Source organism: Oncorhynchus mykiss, chromosome 4 (assembly GCF_057628025.1).
Source record: "Oncorhynchus mykiss isolate SJ-2025 chromosome 4, ASM5762802v1, whole genome shotgun sequence".
Taxonomy (NCBI): domain Eukaryota; kingdom Metazoa; phylum Chordata; class Actinopteri; order Salmoniformes; family Salmonidae; genus Oncorhynchus; species Oncorhynchus mykiss.
Window position 1 is genome coordinate 86,391,023 of NC_143025.1, and position 17,979 is coordinate 86,409,001.

The window sequence follows — 17,979 nt, forward strand, 5'->3', positions numbered from 1 at the left end:
ACGCAGGGATGTTCATATGGTGTTCTTACTGTTTTGAAGAAAAGGGGGGTGAGGGGGTGCAACTCAATATTAGGAAGGCGTTTTTCATGTTTTGTACACTCAGTGTATATCTAAAGGCTGTTGGAGCATGCTGTCTACTGTTTGGAGTGGTTGTAGTCTATTTTGGGTATTAACAGTGGTGTGTGTGTCGGTGCATGCGTGAATGCGCGTGTGTGTACATGTGTAGTGTGCACGAACATGTTGACCAAACAGGGAGAGATGCGTTAACATGACCTGGAAGGCTTTTAAGAGACGAATTAGGCTCGATTTGAAAATGTGGTCGATCGGAGGCCCAATATGGATGGTGTGACGCAATTGCGAAGCCTCGGGAGGCCAGATTGACCTCTGGTACAGCTTCCGCCGTGCCCCTCTCAAATTTTGTAACAATGTAGATGACTCCGTATACCTCCGTATTGACTTGATTGGTTGACAGGTAGGTAAGGGCGGGAGGTCCTGTATACACACAAACTCACTTTCTTGACAACTTCCTTCACAACAGCCGGTGGTGTATCGTACTCACAGTAAATAAAATACTTTAAACTACTACTTAAGTTGTTTTTTGGGGGTATCTGTACTTTACTTTACTATTTATATATCTTTTTTTACTTTTTATTTTACTTCACTTACATTCCTAAAGAAAATAATGTACTTTTAATTCTATACATTTCCCAGACACCCAAAAGTACTTGTTACATTTTGAATTGTTAAGCAGGACAGGAAAATTGTCCATTTTCTATTAAGGTATCTTTATTTTTACTGCACTTGACCTCAGGATAACAAGGACTATTGTTTTATGTTCTCTCCGTGACATTGACTGCAAGGATCAGGAGTGTTATTTCCTTCTACTCCAGGAATGTTTCAGCTGGCAATTCCAACCAAAGCACAGGCTATGACGACTACATTTGTTATCTTCCACTTCTTGCACTGGGAGGTACAAGAGGAAATGACTGGTAGATAAATGAAATAGCGTTATGCGATAAGGTTACCTTTTATTATGAAGGTTACCTTTTATTATTAAGGTTACCTATATTATGAAGGTTACCTTTTATTATTAAGGTTACCTATATTATGAAGGTTACCTTTTATTATGAAGGTTACCTTTTATTATGAAGGTTACCTATATTATTAAGGTTACCTTTTATTATTAAGGTTACCTTTTATTATGAAGGTTACCTTTTATTATGAAGGTTACCTTTTATTATGAAGGTTACCTATATTATTAAGGTTACCTTTTATTATGAAGGTTACCTTTTATTATTAAGGTTACCTATATTATTAAGGTTACCTTTTATTATTAAGGTTACCTTTTATTATGAAGGTTACCTTTTATTATTAAGGTTACCTTTTATTATGAAGGTTACCTTTTATTATTAAGGTTACCTTTTATTATGAAGGTTACCTTTTATTATTAAGGTTACCTTTTATTATGAAGGTTACCTTTTATTATTAAGGTTACCTTTTATTATGAAGGTTACCTTTTATTATTAAGGTTACCTTTTATTATGAAGGTTACCTTTTATTATGAAGGTTACCTATATTATGAAGGTTACCTTTTATTATGAAGGTTACCTTTTATTATTAAGGTTACCTTTTATTATTAAGGTTACCTTTTATTATGAAGGTTACCTTTTATTATGAAGGTTACCTTTTATTATGAAGGTTACCTTTTATTATTAAGGTTACCTTTTATTATGAAGGTTACCTTTTATTATGAAGGTTACCTTTTATTATGAAGGTTACCTTTTATTATTAAGGTTACCTTTTATTATGAAGGTTACCTATATTATGAAGGTTACCTTTTATTATGAAGGTTACCTTTTATTATGAAGGTTACCTTTTATTATGAAGGTTACCTATATTATGAAGGTTACCTTTTATTATGAAGGTTACCTTTTATTATTAAGGTTACCTTTTATTATTAAGGTTACCTTTTATTATGAAGGTTACCTTTTATTATGAAGGTTACCTTTTATTATGAAGGTTACCTTTTATTATTAAGGTTACCTTTTATTATGAAGGTTACCTTTTATTATGAAGGTTACCTTTTATTATGAAGGTTACCTTTTATTATGAAGGTTACCTTTTATTATGAAGGTTACCTTTTATTATGAAGGTTACCTTTTATTATTAAGGTTACCTTTTATTATGAAGGTTACCTTTTATTATGAAGGTTACCTTTTATTATGAAGGTTACCTTTTATTATGAAGGTTACCTTTTATTATTAAGGTTACCTTTTATTATTAAGGTTACCTTTTATTATTAAGGTTACCTTTTATTATTAAGGTTACCTATATTATGAAGGTTACCTTTTATTATTAAGGTTACCTATGTTATGAAGTGTTTACGAATGACTATCACACAATTTTAAACAACAAATTATAGCTGTTTAAAAAGGTTTTAAAGCTTTAGCGAGCGGGATATTGTGTAGGTGAAGAAAGGCCCACTGAAAGAGGAGCAGATAAGGATCAGGTTACTGTTTCAGGCCCCGGGCCAGTCATTGCGGCAGTATTTTGCTATGTGGCAGTATGATGCTGTGTGGCAGTATGTTGCTGTGTGGCAGTATGTTGCTGTGTGGCAGTATGATGCTGTGTGGCAGTATGTTGCTGTGTGGCAGTATTTTGCTGTGTGGCAGTATGTTGCTGTGTGGCAGTATGTTGCTGTGTGGCAGTATGTTGCTGTGTGGCAGTATGTTGCTGTGTGGCAGTATTTTGCTATGTGGCAGTATGATGCTGGGTGGCAGTATGATGCTGTGTGGCAGTATTTTGCTATGTGGCAGTATGATGCTGTGTGGCAGTATGATGCTGTGTGGCAGTATGTTGCTGTGTGGCAGTATTTTGCTATGTGGCAGTATGTTGCTGTGTGGCAGTATTTTGCTATGTGGCAGTATGTTGCTGTGTGGCAGTATTTTGCTATGTGGCAGTATGATGCTGGGTGGCAGTATGTTGCTGTGTGGCAGTATGTTGCTGTGTGGCAGTATGTTGCTGTGTGGCAGTATTTTGCTGTGTGACAGTATGTTGCTGTGTGGCAGTATGTTGCTGTGTGGCAGTATGTTGCTGTGTGGCAGTATGTTGCTGTGTGGCAGTATTTTGCTGTGTGACAGTATTTTGCTGTGTGGCAGTATTTTGCTGTGTGACAGTATTTTGCTGTGTGGCAGTATGTTGCTGTGTGGCAGTATTTTGCTGTGTGGCAGTATGTTGCTGTGTGGCAGTATGTTGCTGTGTGGCAGTATTTTGCTGTGTGACAGTATTTTGCTGTGTGGCAGTATGTTGCTGTGTGGCAGTATTTTGCTGTGTGGCAGTATGTTGCTGTGTGGCAGTATGTTGCTGTGTGGCAGTATTTTGCTGTGTGACAGTATTTTGCTGTGTGGCAGTATTTTGCTGTGTGGCAGTATGTTGCTGTGTGGCAGTATTTTGCTGTGTGACAGTATTTTGCTGTGTGACAGTATTTTGCTATGTTTGTGTTCAACAGTAGGCTATTACTCGGGTAATTCATCAAAAAAAGGTATAATGTGCAATTGAGCTACGTCCCAAATGGCACCCTAGTCCCTATATAGTGATCTACTTTTCATCAGAGGCCTATGGGTCCTAGTCAAAAGTAGTGCCCTACATAGGGGATAGGGTGCTATTTGGGATATATTTAATTGGTTTAGACTAGGTATCTTGTAGACTGGGTGGGTGAGGAAACATGTTCTGTAATCTTGGAGGATTGTAAATCGATTAACTGTAAACATTAAACAGGTGGCGTTAAGTCATGAACGCTGGAGATGATGTCATTGTATTCAGTTTCCCAAAAATACTATTTTCACAAACATCCTATTCAGGGACATCTGGCTCAGTGGGTGGGTGTAAGGAAAATCGTCTCCTTAGACTGTTTTCCTGTAGGCCATGGCACATGACCAAAGTCCTTTACTCACAAGTGAGGTGATACTTCACTGGAAAAAAAAATCGTAAACCCATGCAAAAGGTTACTACAGGCTCTTTCGATGGTCATTTACATGGCTAATTCCGGATTTATTCAGTTTTACATGACGTCATAAACTCCTCATTGGTCGCTGAAAGTTAACAGGGGCGTGTATTTCCGGTAATCTCATATTGTGTATTTGCAGTTTCTCCAGAAAACAGAGAGAAGAGAGGTCCCGGTCACGTAAGTATACAAACCTGGATATTCGGGCGAATAAATGCCACCAAGTATGACCAAGAGCTCGGCGAATAAACTGACAAATGGAGATGTTTTCCACCGGACATCCAACGGTAAGACATCATCGAGAAGGAACGGTTTCGTGAAGAATCATTGCTTGTTCCAACAACCGCAACAGAAGAATCGGCGCCCGAGTGAGGTGAGGCCCACCCGTCAACACTACTGCTACTACCGCTCGATGAGAAGAGGGAATGACCATTAGGATATCCGTCAACAATATAGATTGAATAAACACAGCGCAATAAAATGTAGCGACTTATTCCAACTATTTTGATCTGTCGCTTTTTTAAACTGGTATTGAAGTTGAGTCATTGTAACAAGTTTGATAGGGTGTGACGAAGTGATTAAGCCTCAATGTGTTGACTGAATTATAATCATTATTTATCGTGTCTGTTTCGTGAAAATGTGTCTTGCATCTCAACACAGCAAAGCATCACCACATAGCTACATCAATTTTATATATATATATATATATAAGTTACAAACAACTACATCGGCAACACATGTGGTTACAGATAACAGTTCGTATGGTGGAGGGAGCCGTTATTTATTCAGTTGACATATACTGGTGGGGATGAATGATTTCTGGGCTCAGGTGGTTCTGTAAAGATGGACTCTGTATCGGCGGGGTGATGGTAGCAGGTACTCCTGGTTGAGTGGGTGTGTCGGGTCGGTCTCGCTCCTGCCCTCACAACTAGTTTTTGTTTTAGATGGATAGCTGATTGTCCCAGGCTTGGAAACAGAAAGTGAGAACACTGAACAATGTATGTTTAGAATATGGCTGATATTATTTTATTGACCGGGGATTTATTTGATCTCCTCATGAAATACAGTCGTTGTCCCTTTTTTGTATGTCTGTTGTGTATTTGCAATCCGAGAGAGTTTTGAGTCGACTTTATAGTTCCAAGATATTTGTATTGCCCCAATTGATTCTATTTGTTCTGAGTCTATGTGGATTGGCCCGGTGTCATCTTCTATGGTTCTGAAGTTTGTCATTTCCTTGTTTTTTTTTTAACATTAAGAATTAGTCTGTTTTCTTTGAACCATTCTGTGAAGTATGTTATTTCTGTCCTGTAGTCATCCTGGACCCCTCGATTAGACTGAAGAATAGGCTATGGGTGTTAGACAGCGCAATCATAGGCTGCTATGCTTTCACTGTGTAGGTTATTTAGTTTACAAACTAATTAACAATCAGCCACATGCTAGACTCATTTTCACCATTGTTTTCCCAAAACTCACTTTTAAAGGAATCATTTACGACATAAAGTCACTCTTATAAACTCCAAACTCCTATCCGGATTTTAAATGATCAAATAACATTTTATTGGTGGCGTGCACGTGTTTAGCAGATGTTATTTGCTGGTTTAGTGAAATGCTTGTGTTTCTAGCTCCGACAGTGCAGTAATTTCTAATGAATAATATCTAACAATTGCACATATACACAATACACACATCTAAGAATGATGAATATATAAATATATGGATGAGCAATGTCAGAACGACAGCCTAAGATTCAGTAGAATAGAATACAGTATATACATATGAGATGAGAAATGTAAGATATGTGAACATTATTAAAGTGACTAGTGTTTAATAAATTGAAGTGGCCAGTGATTCCAAGTATATGTATCTAGGCAGCAGCCTCTAATGTGCTAGTGATGGCTATTTAACAGTCTGATGGCCTTGAGATAGAAGCTGTTTTTCAGTCTCGGTCCCAGCTTTGATGCACCTGTACTGACCTCGCCTTCTGGATGATAGCGGGATGAACAGGCAGTGGCTCGGGTGGTTGTTGTCCTTGATGATCTTTTTGGCCTTCCTGTGACATCGGGTGCTGTTGGTGTCCTGGAGGGCAGGTCGTTTTCCCCCGGTGATGTGTTGCGGGTGGTGCAGTTGCCAAACCAGGCGGTGATACAGCCCGACAGGATGCTCTCAATTGTGCATCTGTAAGAGTTTGTGAAGGTCTTAGGTGACAAGCCACATTTTCTTCACCCTCCTGAGGTTTGAGAGGCGCTTGTTGCTTCTTCTTCACCACACTGTCTGTGTGGGTGGACCATTTCAGTTTGTCAGTGATGTGTACGCCAAGGAACTTGAAGCTTTCCACCTTCTCCACTGCGGTCCTGCCGATGTGGATAGGGGGGTGCTCCCTCTGCTGTTTCCTGAAGTCCACGATCATCTCCTTTGTTTTGTTGACGTTGAGTGAGAGGTTATTTTCCTGGCACCACACTCCCAGATCCCTCACCTCCTTGCTGTAGGCCGTCTTGTCATTGTTGGTGATCAAGCCTTTGTGGAACCCCAGTGTTGAGGAGTGAAGGTGGAAAATACGTCTTGTGTCTGAGCCGTTGAATTGCGACTCCTCTTTGTCTCTGTACTGACCTTTTGCCTGTTTGATTGCCTTACGGAGGGAATAACTACACTGTTTGTATTCGGCCATATTCCCAGTCACCTTGCCATGGTTAAATGCGGTGGTTCCTGCTTTCAGTTTTGTCCAAATGCTGCCATCTATCCACGGTTTCTGGTTAGGGTAGGTTTTAATAGTCACAGTGGATACAACATCTCCTATATACTTCCTGATATACTCAGTTACCGTATCAGTATATACGCTGATGTTATTTGCTAAAGCTACCAGGATCATTTCCCAGTCCGCGTGATCAATCTTGAAGCGTGGATTCCGATTGGTCAGACCAGTGTTGAATAGTCCTTAGCACGGGTACTTCCTGTTTGAGTTTCTGCCTATAGGAAGGGAGGAGCAAAATTAAGTCGTGGGGGCCTTGTAAGCGTCCCGGAAGTTGGAGTAGCAATGGTCGAGTATTTTAGCAGTGCGAGTACTACAGTCTGTGAGAACTTCGGCAGCCTTTTTCTCAAATTTTCTTTGTTAAAATCCTCAACCATAATGCGGCCTCACGATATGTGGTTTCCAGTTTGCATAACATGACGATTAGATTTTTTTTAGGATCCCCCAATTAGCCAAAGCCAATGGTGACAGCTAGTCTTACTGGGGTCCAAACACCATAACCTAAAAGACTAAACATTTAAACACGTGAACATGTAGTTTGCGCGTTGTAGAAGTTCTGCTGACACTGACACTACCATGCAGAGTACATGTCAGAACGGGGAGGCTGGGCAGTTGGTTGTGCAACGCAACTGCAGAGGAGTACTTTGTCTCCCAGGCAACACACACATGACCCAACACAAGCCTCCCCCTGGGGATAATGGCTGCTGGCTATAGGAAGTGGTCCTTGCGAGGGTTGAATGTCTCTGAGGACAGAAGGAGAGAGGATGAGGAAAATGGACACTGACAGCTAGGCTTTGATATGTTGGGAGCTTTGGGTGGTTGGACACACACTTGAGGCTACTGCGGAATTCTAAATTGAATCGTTTTTCCTATACCCCTCGGGCAATGTAGATATGAAAGGGTTGTATAGAAACCAAACAACATGGTAATAACATACAGTGGGGCAAAAAAGTATTTAGTCAGCCACCAATTGTGCAAGTTCTCCCACTTAAAAAGATGAGAGGCCTGTAATTTTCATCATAGGTACACTTCAACTATGACAGACAAAATTAGAAAAAAAAATCCCGAAAATCACATTGTAGGATTTTTAATGAATTTATTTGCCCCTTTAACAGTTTGTTGCTCTCAACTCAAACGTGATCTTTGTTGAGCTAGTGATGCCGATAATACAACAGTACCCTCCTTATCCTCCTTGGTTGATAATCCTGGTGTTGTATGTATTAAAAAGATGAGAGGCCTGTAATTTTCATCATAGGTACACTTCAACTATGACAGACAAAATTAGAAAAAAAAATCCCGAAAATCACATTGTAGGATTTTTAATGAATTTATTTGCCCCTTTAACAGTTTGTTGCTCTCAACTCAAACGTGATCTTTGTTGAGCTAGTGATGCCGATAATACAACAGTACCCTCCTTATCCTCCTTGGTTGATAATCCTGGTGTTGTATCACCGTGGAGAGTTTAATAAAGATTAGGTTTAGGAGTGGCAAAAATTGAGAGCCTAGGCATTCGCTTTGTTGGCATTGCCCTCTAATAGACCTCTTTATCCAGCTCATGTGACAGAGACACGTCCTGGATGTGTGGAACTCCTCTCTTTTCATGGAACAGGAAACACCCTATTAGATCCCTATACTGTAGACTACTGTTCCTCACACGACAGTTGGTCTTCGGGCGGTTGCTAATGCACAGCTATAAAATGTGTTCAGATATGATCTGTCTGGTTTTTGTAGTCTGTGGTAGTGGCTGGAGGGCCTAGGTCACTAACTGGTCCCTCTGAACATATATTTGACTTTAAACATTTCTCTTTGTGTTTTCAGTTCGCTTGAAGGTCTAGTTGTTAGCTGTCAGACCTGTATGTGGTGTAGTTTAGAGGGCTATTTCATCATCACGTTCGTCCCTTATGGGAGAATGACTCTGGGATCAGTTTGATTGGTTCTGAGCTGCATTGAGCACGTAGTCCACACGCTCACCCACCATAAAGGTAGAGAGAGGCATGACTGGGTCACATGTGGTTGCTAAGCAGCCAGGGTTTAATGGGTGACCAGGCTGACTGACTTTAGGTCATTTGATTTGAGAGTTTAGTTTTCAACACAATAAGCCACAGTTCAGCCTCAATGAAAACCCTCTGGGTAGCCCTCTGAGCCCACAGTCCAGGTGATCTGGTTTTGCAAGAGGGATCAAAAACACTGTCCTTGTATTCAGGGATCTGTTTTGTCCCACTGTTTTTAACAAACCATCTTTATTCAAAGGATCTAAGCTGCATGCATAGAGTTGAAGTTGGAAGTTTACATACACTTGGGATGGAGTCATTTAAAATTCGTATTTCAACCACTCCACAAATATCTTGTTAACAAACTTGTTTTGGCAAGTCGGTTAGGACATCTACTTTGTGCATGACACAAGTAATTTTTCCAACAATTGTTTACAGACAGATTATTTCACTTATAATTCACTATCACAATTCCAGTGGATCAGAAGTTTGCATACACTAAGTTGACTGAGCCTTTAAACAGCTTGGAAAAATCAAGAAAATGATGTCATGGCTTTAGAAGCTTTTGATAGGCTAATTGACATCATTTGAGTCAATTGGAGGTGTGCCTGTGGATGTATTTCAAGGCCTACCTTCAAACTCAGTGCCTCTTTGCTGGTCATCATGGGAAAATCAAAAGAAATCAGCCAAGACCTCAGAAAAAAATTGTAGATCTCCACAAGTCTGGTTCATCGTTGGGAGCCATTTCCAAATGCCTGAAGGTACCACGTTCATCTGTACAAGCAATAGTACGCAATTATAAACACCTTGGGACCACGCAGCTGTCATACCGTTCAGGAAGGAGACGCCTTCTGTCTCCAAGCGATGAACGTACTTTGGTGTGAAAAGTGCAAATCAATCCCAGAACAACAGCAAAGGACCTTGTGAAGATGCTGGAGGAAACGGGTACAAAAGTATCTATATCCACAGTAAAACGAGTCCTATATCGACATAACCTGAAAGGCTGCTCAGCAAGGAAGAAGCCACTGCTCCAAAACCGCCATAAAAAATCCAGACTACGATTTGCAACTGCACATGGGGACAAAGATCACACTTTTTGGTGCAATGTCCTCTGGTCTGATGAAACAAAAATAGAACTGTTTGGCCATAATGACCATCGTTATATTTGGAGGAAAAGGGGGAGGCTTGCAAGCCGAAGAACACCATCCCAACCGCGAAGCACGGGGGTGGCAGCATCATGTTGTGGGGGTGCTTTGCTGCAAGAGGGACTGGTGCACTTCACAAAATAGATGGCATCATGAGGAAGGAAAAATGATGTGGTTATATTAAAGCAACATTTCAAGACATCAGTTTCAAGTTAAAGCTTGGTTGCAAATGAGTCTTCCAAATGGACAATGACCGCAAGCATACTTCCCAATGTTTGGCAAAATTGCTTAAGGACAACAGTCAAGGTATTGGAGTGGCCATCACAAAACCTTGACCTCAATCCTATAGAAAATGTGTGAGCAGAACTGAAAAAGCTTGTGTGAGCAAGGAGGCCTACAAACCTGACTCAGTTACACCAGCTCTGTCAGGAGGAATGGGCTACATGAAATGTTTGACCCAAGTTCAACAATTTAAAGGCAATGCTACCAAATACTAAATGAATGTATGTAAACTTCTAACCCACTGAGAATGTGATGAAAGAAATAAAAGCTGAAATAAATCACTCTCTCTACTATTATTCTGACATTTCACATTCTTAAATTGGTGATCCTAACTGACCTAAAACTGAATTTTTATCTGGATTCAATTGAGTGTAAATATATTTGGCGAAGGTGTATGTAAACTTCAGACTGTCTCAAATATTCTGCATGTTTCTATAGAGCAAACAGATTAGGCCTGACTAAAAGTAAACCATGACCTTGTAAGGAGAGTCAGATACAGTATGTCTGCTGCGTTTCACACTTCTGTATCCTTGTTATATGTAGATTCGTTTCACACTTCTGTATTTGTGCTATGTAGATTAGTTTCACACTTCTGTGATCAATAGCTCATTTTATTCACTCAAATGCCATTTTGTTGATCTTTTCTCAGCTTGGGTGTGTCCCATGGGACAGACTGCAATGGTGCAACCACCATTATTAACCTGTGATGTCTGCAGAAAAGTCTAACATTAGAACAGACTAGGCTACCCAACAAATGGTGTTTCCAATGCTCCCTCTTTTGCATGACCAAAATTGCATTTAAAAGATGGACACCAACTCCCTTCCAGTCAGCAACACAACAATCTTCTGTTTGTCTGTGTATTTTCTTCTTCTCCAGAACAACCATGTTGTTCGTAACGCCAGCCTGTACAACAAAGAGTTTGTGGAGCAGTTTGAGGAGACTCCTCTGCTTGTGGCGGTTCTCACATACGTGGGCTATGGGATCCTGACCATCTTCGGGTACCTGCGGGACTTCCTCCGGCACTGGGGCATGGAGAAGTGCCATGTAGCCAGAGAAAGGGAAGAGCAGAAGGTAAGAGATGCAGATTAGTTTTTCCTTGGAGGCTATTCACTTTTTTCTGTTTAGCTCCTGTCTTGGATGGGTGTTTGTTCTTGCTGACAGATCTAGAATGGGATTACCCCGCCCCTGAATGAGATTACCCCGCCCCTGAATGGGATTACCCCGCCCCTGAATGGGATTACCCCGCCCCTGAATGGGATTACCCCGCCCCTGAATGGGATTACCCCACCCCTGATTTATTTTATTTTACCATTAACCTCTCTGGGATGCTAGTGGCCTGGCCAAAAGCCAGGGGAAGTGCAGAGCGCCAAATTCAAATAAATGACTATAAAAATCAAACTTTCATTAAGTCAATCATGCAATATACAGTGCCTTGCGAAAGTATTCGGCCCCCTTGAACTTTGCGACCTTTTGCCACATTTCAGGCTTCAAACATAAAGATATAAAACTGTATTTTTTGGTGAAGAATCAACAATCAACACAATCATGAAGTGGAATGACATTTATTGGATATTTCAAACTTTTTTAACAAATCAAAAACTGAAAAATTGGGCGTGCAAAATTATTCAAACAGTACACTTGAAGTGACCCTCGTTCAAGATGGCCGTACCTCTTCATTACACAAAGGAATAACCTCAACCAATTTCTAAAGACTGTTTACATCCAATGGAAGCGATAGGAATTGCAAGAAGGTCCCCTAGAAATCTGGATTCCCAATGAAAACCCATTGAAAAGAAAGTGACCTAAAAAAAAAATGAAATCTGAATTGTTTGTCCTCGGCGTTTCGTCTGATTCAAACAGTTTTAGAAACTGCAGAGTGTTTTCTATTCAAATCTACTAATAATATGCATATCTTCTGGGGATGAGTAGCAGGCAGTTGAATTTGGGCATGCATTTCATCCGGACATGAAAATACTGCCCCCTGTCACCAAGAAGTTAAGGGTTTGGAGAAATAGCTGACCCTGTGTCAGTGGTTACTGGTTAGGGGCAACTTCTGTCTACCTTCCTTCATTGCCATTCATTAATTGCTTCTGCTTTAAAACGCCCCTCTAAAACCCCTCTCTAAAACGGTTTTATGATGTAGGCTGTTACAGTGCTAATATTTACTCTGGTGCTGTGTGAATAGGGTGTGAAATATGCCTGAACAATACAGGCGTGTAACATGGGAAGGTGTGAAAGTGATTTCTCCATTCACATTCCACTACAGCTTTAGCGTTTTCAAAACCTGTTTTCTGTAAACCGCAATGCTCAGTGCAACCGCTGTGCCAAACCAGTTGTCCTGAAGCTGTAAAAGAGACGCACCTATTCCTGTGAGAAATGCGCTTCGTCTATAAACACACTCTTTCTGGCAACAGCTAGTGCACACCAAATGCTTTTGAACAGTTAGGTCAAACGATTTCTTTGAAAGCTTGTGTGTTTGCATAAATTCAGACCCGTGGTATTGATTGCAACAATGACTGACAAGTCTGTCTCTTGTGTTTTCTAGGACTTTGTTCCACTGTACCAGGACTTTGAGAACTTCTACACCCGGAATCTATACATGCGTATCCGTGACAACTGGAACAGGCCGATCTGCAGTGTTCCAGGAGCCAAGATGGACCTGTTGGAGAGGGCCTCCAAAGACTACAACTGGACCTTCCAGTGAGTGGCCCATCCCAACCATAATAACTCTGTTACAGTTTGTATTTGGTACTGTACACTCTGGACCTGGCTTTTGTGAGATAACTAGCCATGGCTTTTACAGGGAGTAGATGGGTCTGTGTGAGAACTGGACCTGGCTTTTACAGGGAGTAGATGGGTCTGTGTGAGAACTAGGCAAGTCAGTTAAGAACAAATTCTTATTTTCAATGATGGCCTAGGAACAGTTCAGGGGCAGAATGACAGATTTGTACCTTGTCAGCTCGGAGATTCGAACTTGCAACCTTTCCGTTGCAACACTCTAACCACTAGGCTACGCTGCTGTCCCAAATGTCATGGCCCCTCTATCACCTACAGGTCATTGCCCTACTTACAATGATAAGAGAGGAAAGTCTATCTGGGGACGAACGTGATGTGTAGAAACCAACAGATATCTGTCACGTATCGTTGCGTGGTAATGGTTAACCTCATTCACTCTTTGCTAGGCATGATATGCTGTTGTCACAACTGCATGTAAGTGTTAGGGAACCCGTCAAGAACAAGTTGAAAACAAAACCTGATGTTATTGTCAACACGATAGCTACTCTTGCTGCTTGTCAAAATTCACAAGTACAGTTTAAAACCAAAAAAAAACAGAAGCCTTGGTTTGGTGTGTTTAGCGTTATCAGAAGGTTTTAAAATACAGGACAACGTAAGATCAGACTTCCTCCAACAGTAGTTCTGTCTCGTCAGAGCTGTCTCTCTACCCAGACACACAGGCAAGGTGGTGAAAGACGTGATCAACATGGGTTCATATAACTACCTGGGCTTTGCTGAGAACACTGGGAGGTGTGCCGACGCTGCCACAGAGTCCACCCACCACTATGGCGTTGGAGTGGGTAGCACCCGCTATGAGATGGGTAAGACATGGATATATAATCACCTTCTTGTTGGGGACGAGGGACGTTTTGTTTTTAAACACTCTGTGGACCGCAGGTAGAGCATGTTGCTTACAACGCCAGGATAGTGGGTTCGATTCCCGGTACCACCAGTACCTAAAATGTATGCACACGTGACTGGTAAATCGCATGGATAAACTTATCTTCTAAATGGCTGTTATTTAAAAGGAAGCGCTGATACACAACGTTGGTAAAATATCCACTGCAGACAACCTTCTGGGGACAAACTGGCCCAGTCATTCTGTTGTTGGGCTTGGTTGTGCCGTCTACTTCAGTCGTTTTGCCATTTTTAAAGGAAACAAGAAATAAAAAGTCCTCTGTTGTCATGTACCCCACAATGACAGAGCACGGAATAGAACGACAGGTTGGACATTAACATTCTAGTCAAGTCGTCCTCCATGCGTCGTTCATGTGCAGGCCTTTATGTGCAAGGAAGCTGTTGTTCTGAGGTAGTGCATCTTTGTGTTGTTGTATTGAGTTAAAAATGGATAGTGATGTTGATTTAGAGCATCACTGTAACTGAGCTGGATCCCAGTGAGTTTTAGTACATCTGTATTGATGTCATGCACACTTTATGTTGACACGAACACTTGTTAAAGTAAGACATCCTTTTTGTTTCCATCTTTCTGTTCCTGCTGTGTCCAGGTAACCTGGACATCCATGAGGAGTTGGAACAGCTGGTTGCTAGGTTCCTGGGGGTGGAGTCATCTATGGCCTTTGGGATGGGCTTCGCTACCAACTCCATGAACATTCCGGCTCTGGCTGGAAAGGTAGGGATAACAATATATATTTATTTCTCACATGCTTCATAAACAACAGGTAAATGGTTACTTACGCGTCCTTATCTAACAATGTATAATTAAAGATGCATTAAAACAGAGAAATAGTGACACAAGCATTAAATACACAGTGAATAACGAATACAAATATTAAGTTCATATAACATGGCTGTTTTACAGGGAGTATATAATATAACATGGCTGTTTTACAGGGAGTATATAATATAACATGGCTGTTTTACAGGGAGTATATAATATAACATGGCTGTATACAGGGAGTAGAATATAACATGGCTGTATACAGGGAGTATATAATATAACATGGCTGTTTTACAGGGAGTATAATATAACATGGCTGTTTTACAGGGAGTATATAATATAACATGGCTGTTTTACAGGGAGTAGAATATAACATGGCTGTTTTACAGGGAGTATATAATATAACATGGCTGTTTTTACAGGGAGTATATAATATAACATGGCTGTTTTACAGGGAGTATATAATATAACATGGCTGTATACAGGGAGTATATAATATAACATGGCTGTTTTACAGGGAGTATATAATATAACATGGCTGTTTTTACAGGGAGTATATAATATAACATGGCTGTTTTACAGGGAGTATATAATATAACATGGCTGTATACAGGGAGGATATAATATAACATGGCTGTTTTACAGGGAGTATATAATATAACATGGCTGTATACAGGGAGTATATAATATAACATGGCTGTTTTACAGGGAGTATATAATATAACATGGCTGTTTTACAGGGAGTATATAATATAACATGGCTGTTTTACAGGGAGTATATAATATAACATGGCTGTATACAGGGAGTGGAATATAACATGGCTGTTTTACAGGGAGTATATAATATAACATGGCTGTTTTACAGGGGGTATATAATATAACATGGCTGTATACAGGGAGGATATAATATAACATGGCTGTTTTACAGGGAGTATATAATATAACATGGCTGTATACAGGGAGTATATAATATAACATGGCTGTTTTACAGGGAGTATATAATATAACATGGCTGTTTTACAGGGAGTATATAATATAACATGGCTGTTTTACAGGGAGTATATAATATAACATGGCTGTTTTACAGGGAGTATATAATATAACATGGCTGTTTTACAGGGAGTATATAATATAACATGGCTGTTTTACAGGGAGTATATAATATAACATGGCTGTATACAGGGAGTATATAATATAACATGGCTGTATACAGGGAGTATATAATATAACATGGCTGTTTTACAGGGAGTAGACTATAACATGGCTGTTTTACAGGGAGTATATAATATAACATGGCTGTTTTACAGGGAGTATATAATATAACATGGCTGTTTTACAGGAAGTATATAATATAACATGGCTGTTTTACAGGGAGTATATAATATAACATGGCTGTTTTACAGGGAGTATATAATATAACATGGCTGTTTTACAGGAAGTATATAATATAACATGGCTGTTTTACAGGGAGTATATAATATAACATGGCTGTATACAGGGAGTATATAATATAACATGGCTGTTTTACAGGGAGTATATAATATAACATGGCTGTATACAGGGAGTATATAATATAACATGGCTGTTTTACAGGGAGTAGACTATAACATGGCTGTTTTACAGGGAGTATATAATATAACATGGCTGTTTTACAGGGAGTAGAATATAACATGGCTGTTTTTACAGGGAGTATATAATATAACATGGCTGTTTTACAGGGAGTATATAATATAACATGGCTGTTTAACAGGGAGTAGAATATAATATAACATGGCTGTTTTACAGGGAGTATATAATATAACATGGCTGTTTTACAGGGAGTATATAATATAACATGGCTGTTTTACAGGGAGTATATAATATAACATGGCTGTTTTACAGGGAGTATATAATATAACATGGCTGTTTTACAGGGAGTATATAATATAACATGGCTGTATACAGGGAGTAGTATATAATATAACATGGCTGTTTTACAGGGAGTATATAATATAACATGGCTGTTTTACAGGGAGTATATAATATAACATGGCTGTTTTACAGGGAGTATATAATATAACATGGCTGTTTTACAGGGAGTATATAATATAACATGGCTGTATACAGGGAGTAGTATATAATATAACATGGCTGTTTTACAGGGAGTATATAATATAACATGGCTGTTTTACAGGGAGTATATAATATAACATGGCTGTTTTACAGGGAGTATATAATATAACATGGCTGTTTTACAGGGAGTATATAATATAACATGGCTGTTTTACAGGGAGTATATAATATAACATGGCTGTTTTACAGGGAGTATATAATATAACATGGCTGTTTTACAGGGAGTAGAATATAATATAACATGGCTGTATACAGGGAGTATATAATATAACATGGCTGTATACAGGGAGTATATAATATAACATGGCTGTATACAGGGAGTATATAATATAACATGGCTGTTTTACAGGGAGTATATAATATAACATGGCTGTATACAGGGAGTATATAATATAACATGGCTGTATACAGGGAGTATATAATATAACATGGCTGTATACAGGGAGTATATAATATAACATGGCTGTTTTACAGGGAGTAGAATATAATATAACATGGCTGTTTTACAGGGAGTATATAATATAACATGGCTGTTTTACAGGGAGTAGAATATAACATGGCTGTTTTTACAGGGAGTATATAATATAACATGGCTGTTTTACAGGGAGTATATAATATAACATGGCTGTTTTACAGGGATTATATAATATAACATGGCTGTTTTACAGGGAGTAGAATATAATATAACATGGCTGTTTTACAGGGAGTATATAATATAACATGGCTGTTTAACAGGGAGTAGAATATAATATAACATGGCTGTTTTACAGGGAGTAGAATATAATATAACATGGCTGTTTTACAGGGAGTAGAATATAATATAACATGGCTGTTTTACAGGGAGTAGAATATAATATAACATGGCTGTTTTACAGGGAGTATATAATATAACATGGCTGTTTTACAGGGAGTATATAATATAATATAACATGGCTGTTTTACAGGGAGTAGAATATAATATAACATGGCTGTTTTACAGGGAGTAGAATATAATATAACATGGCTGTTTTACAGGGAGTATATAATATAACATGGCTGTTTTACAGGGAGTAGAATATAACATGGCTGTTTTTACAGGGAGTATATAATATAACATGGCTGTTTTACAGGGAGTATATAATATAACATGGCTGTTTTACAGGGATTATATAATATAACATGGCTGTTTTACAGGGAGTAGAATATAATATAACATGGCTGTTTTACAGGGAGTATATAATATAACATGGCTGTTTAACAGGGAGTA

The 17,979-nt window shown here is 39.3% G+C and overlaps 1 protein-coding gene across 1 annotated transcript in view; it reads left to right on the forward strand.

Moving 5' to 3' along the window:
- The first annotated feature begins 3,942 nt into the window (after nucleotides 1–3,942).
- LOC110517371 (serine palmitoyltransferase 2) overlaps nucleotides 3,943–17,979 on the forward strand; it is a 41,705-nt gene continuing 27,668 nt past the window's right edge. Inside the window, exons 1-5 of the mRNA XM_036976211.2 lie at nucleotides 3,943–4,376; nucleotides 11,045–11,239; nucleotides 12,714–12,868; nucleotides 13,616–13,764; nucleotides 14,449–14,573. Of these exons, the coding sequence (XP_036832106.1) occupies nucleotides 4,218–4,376; nucleotides 11,045–11,239; nucleotides 12,714–12,868; nucleotides 13,616–13,764; nucleotides 14,449–14,573 (783 nt within the window). The 5' untranslated portion in view covers nucleotides 3,943–4,217. The remainder of the gene's footprint in view (nucleotides 4,377–11,044; nucleotides 11,240–12,713; nucleotides 12,869–13,615; nucleotides 13,765–14,448; nucleotides 14,574–17,979) is intronic.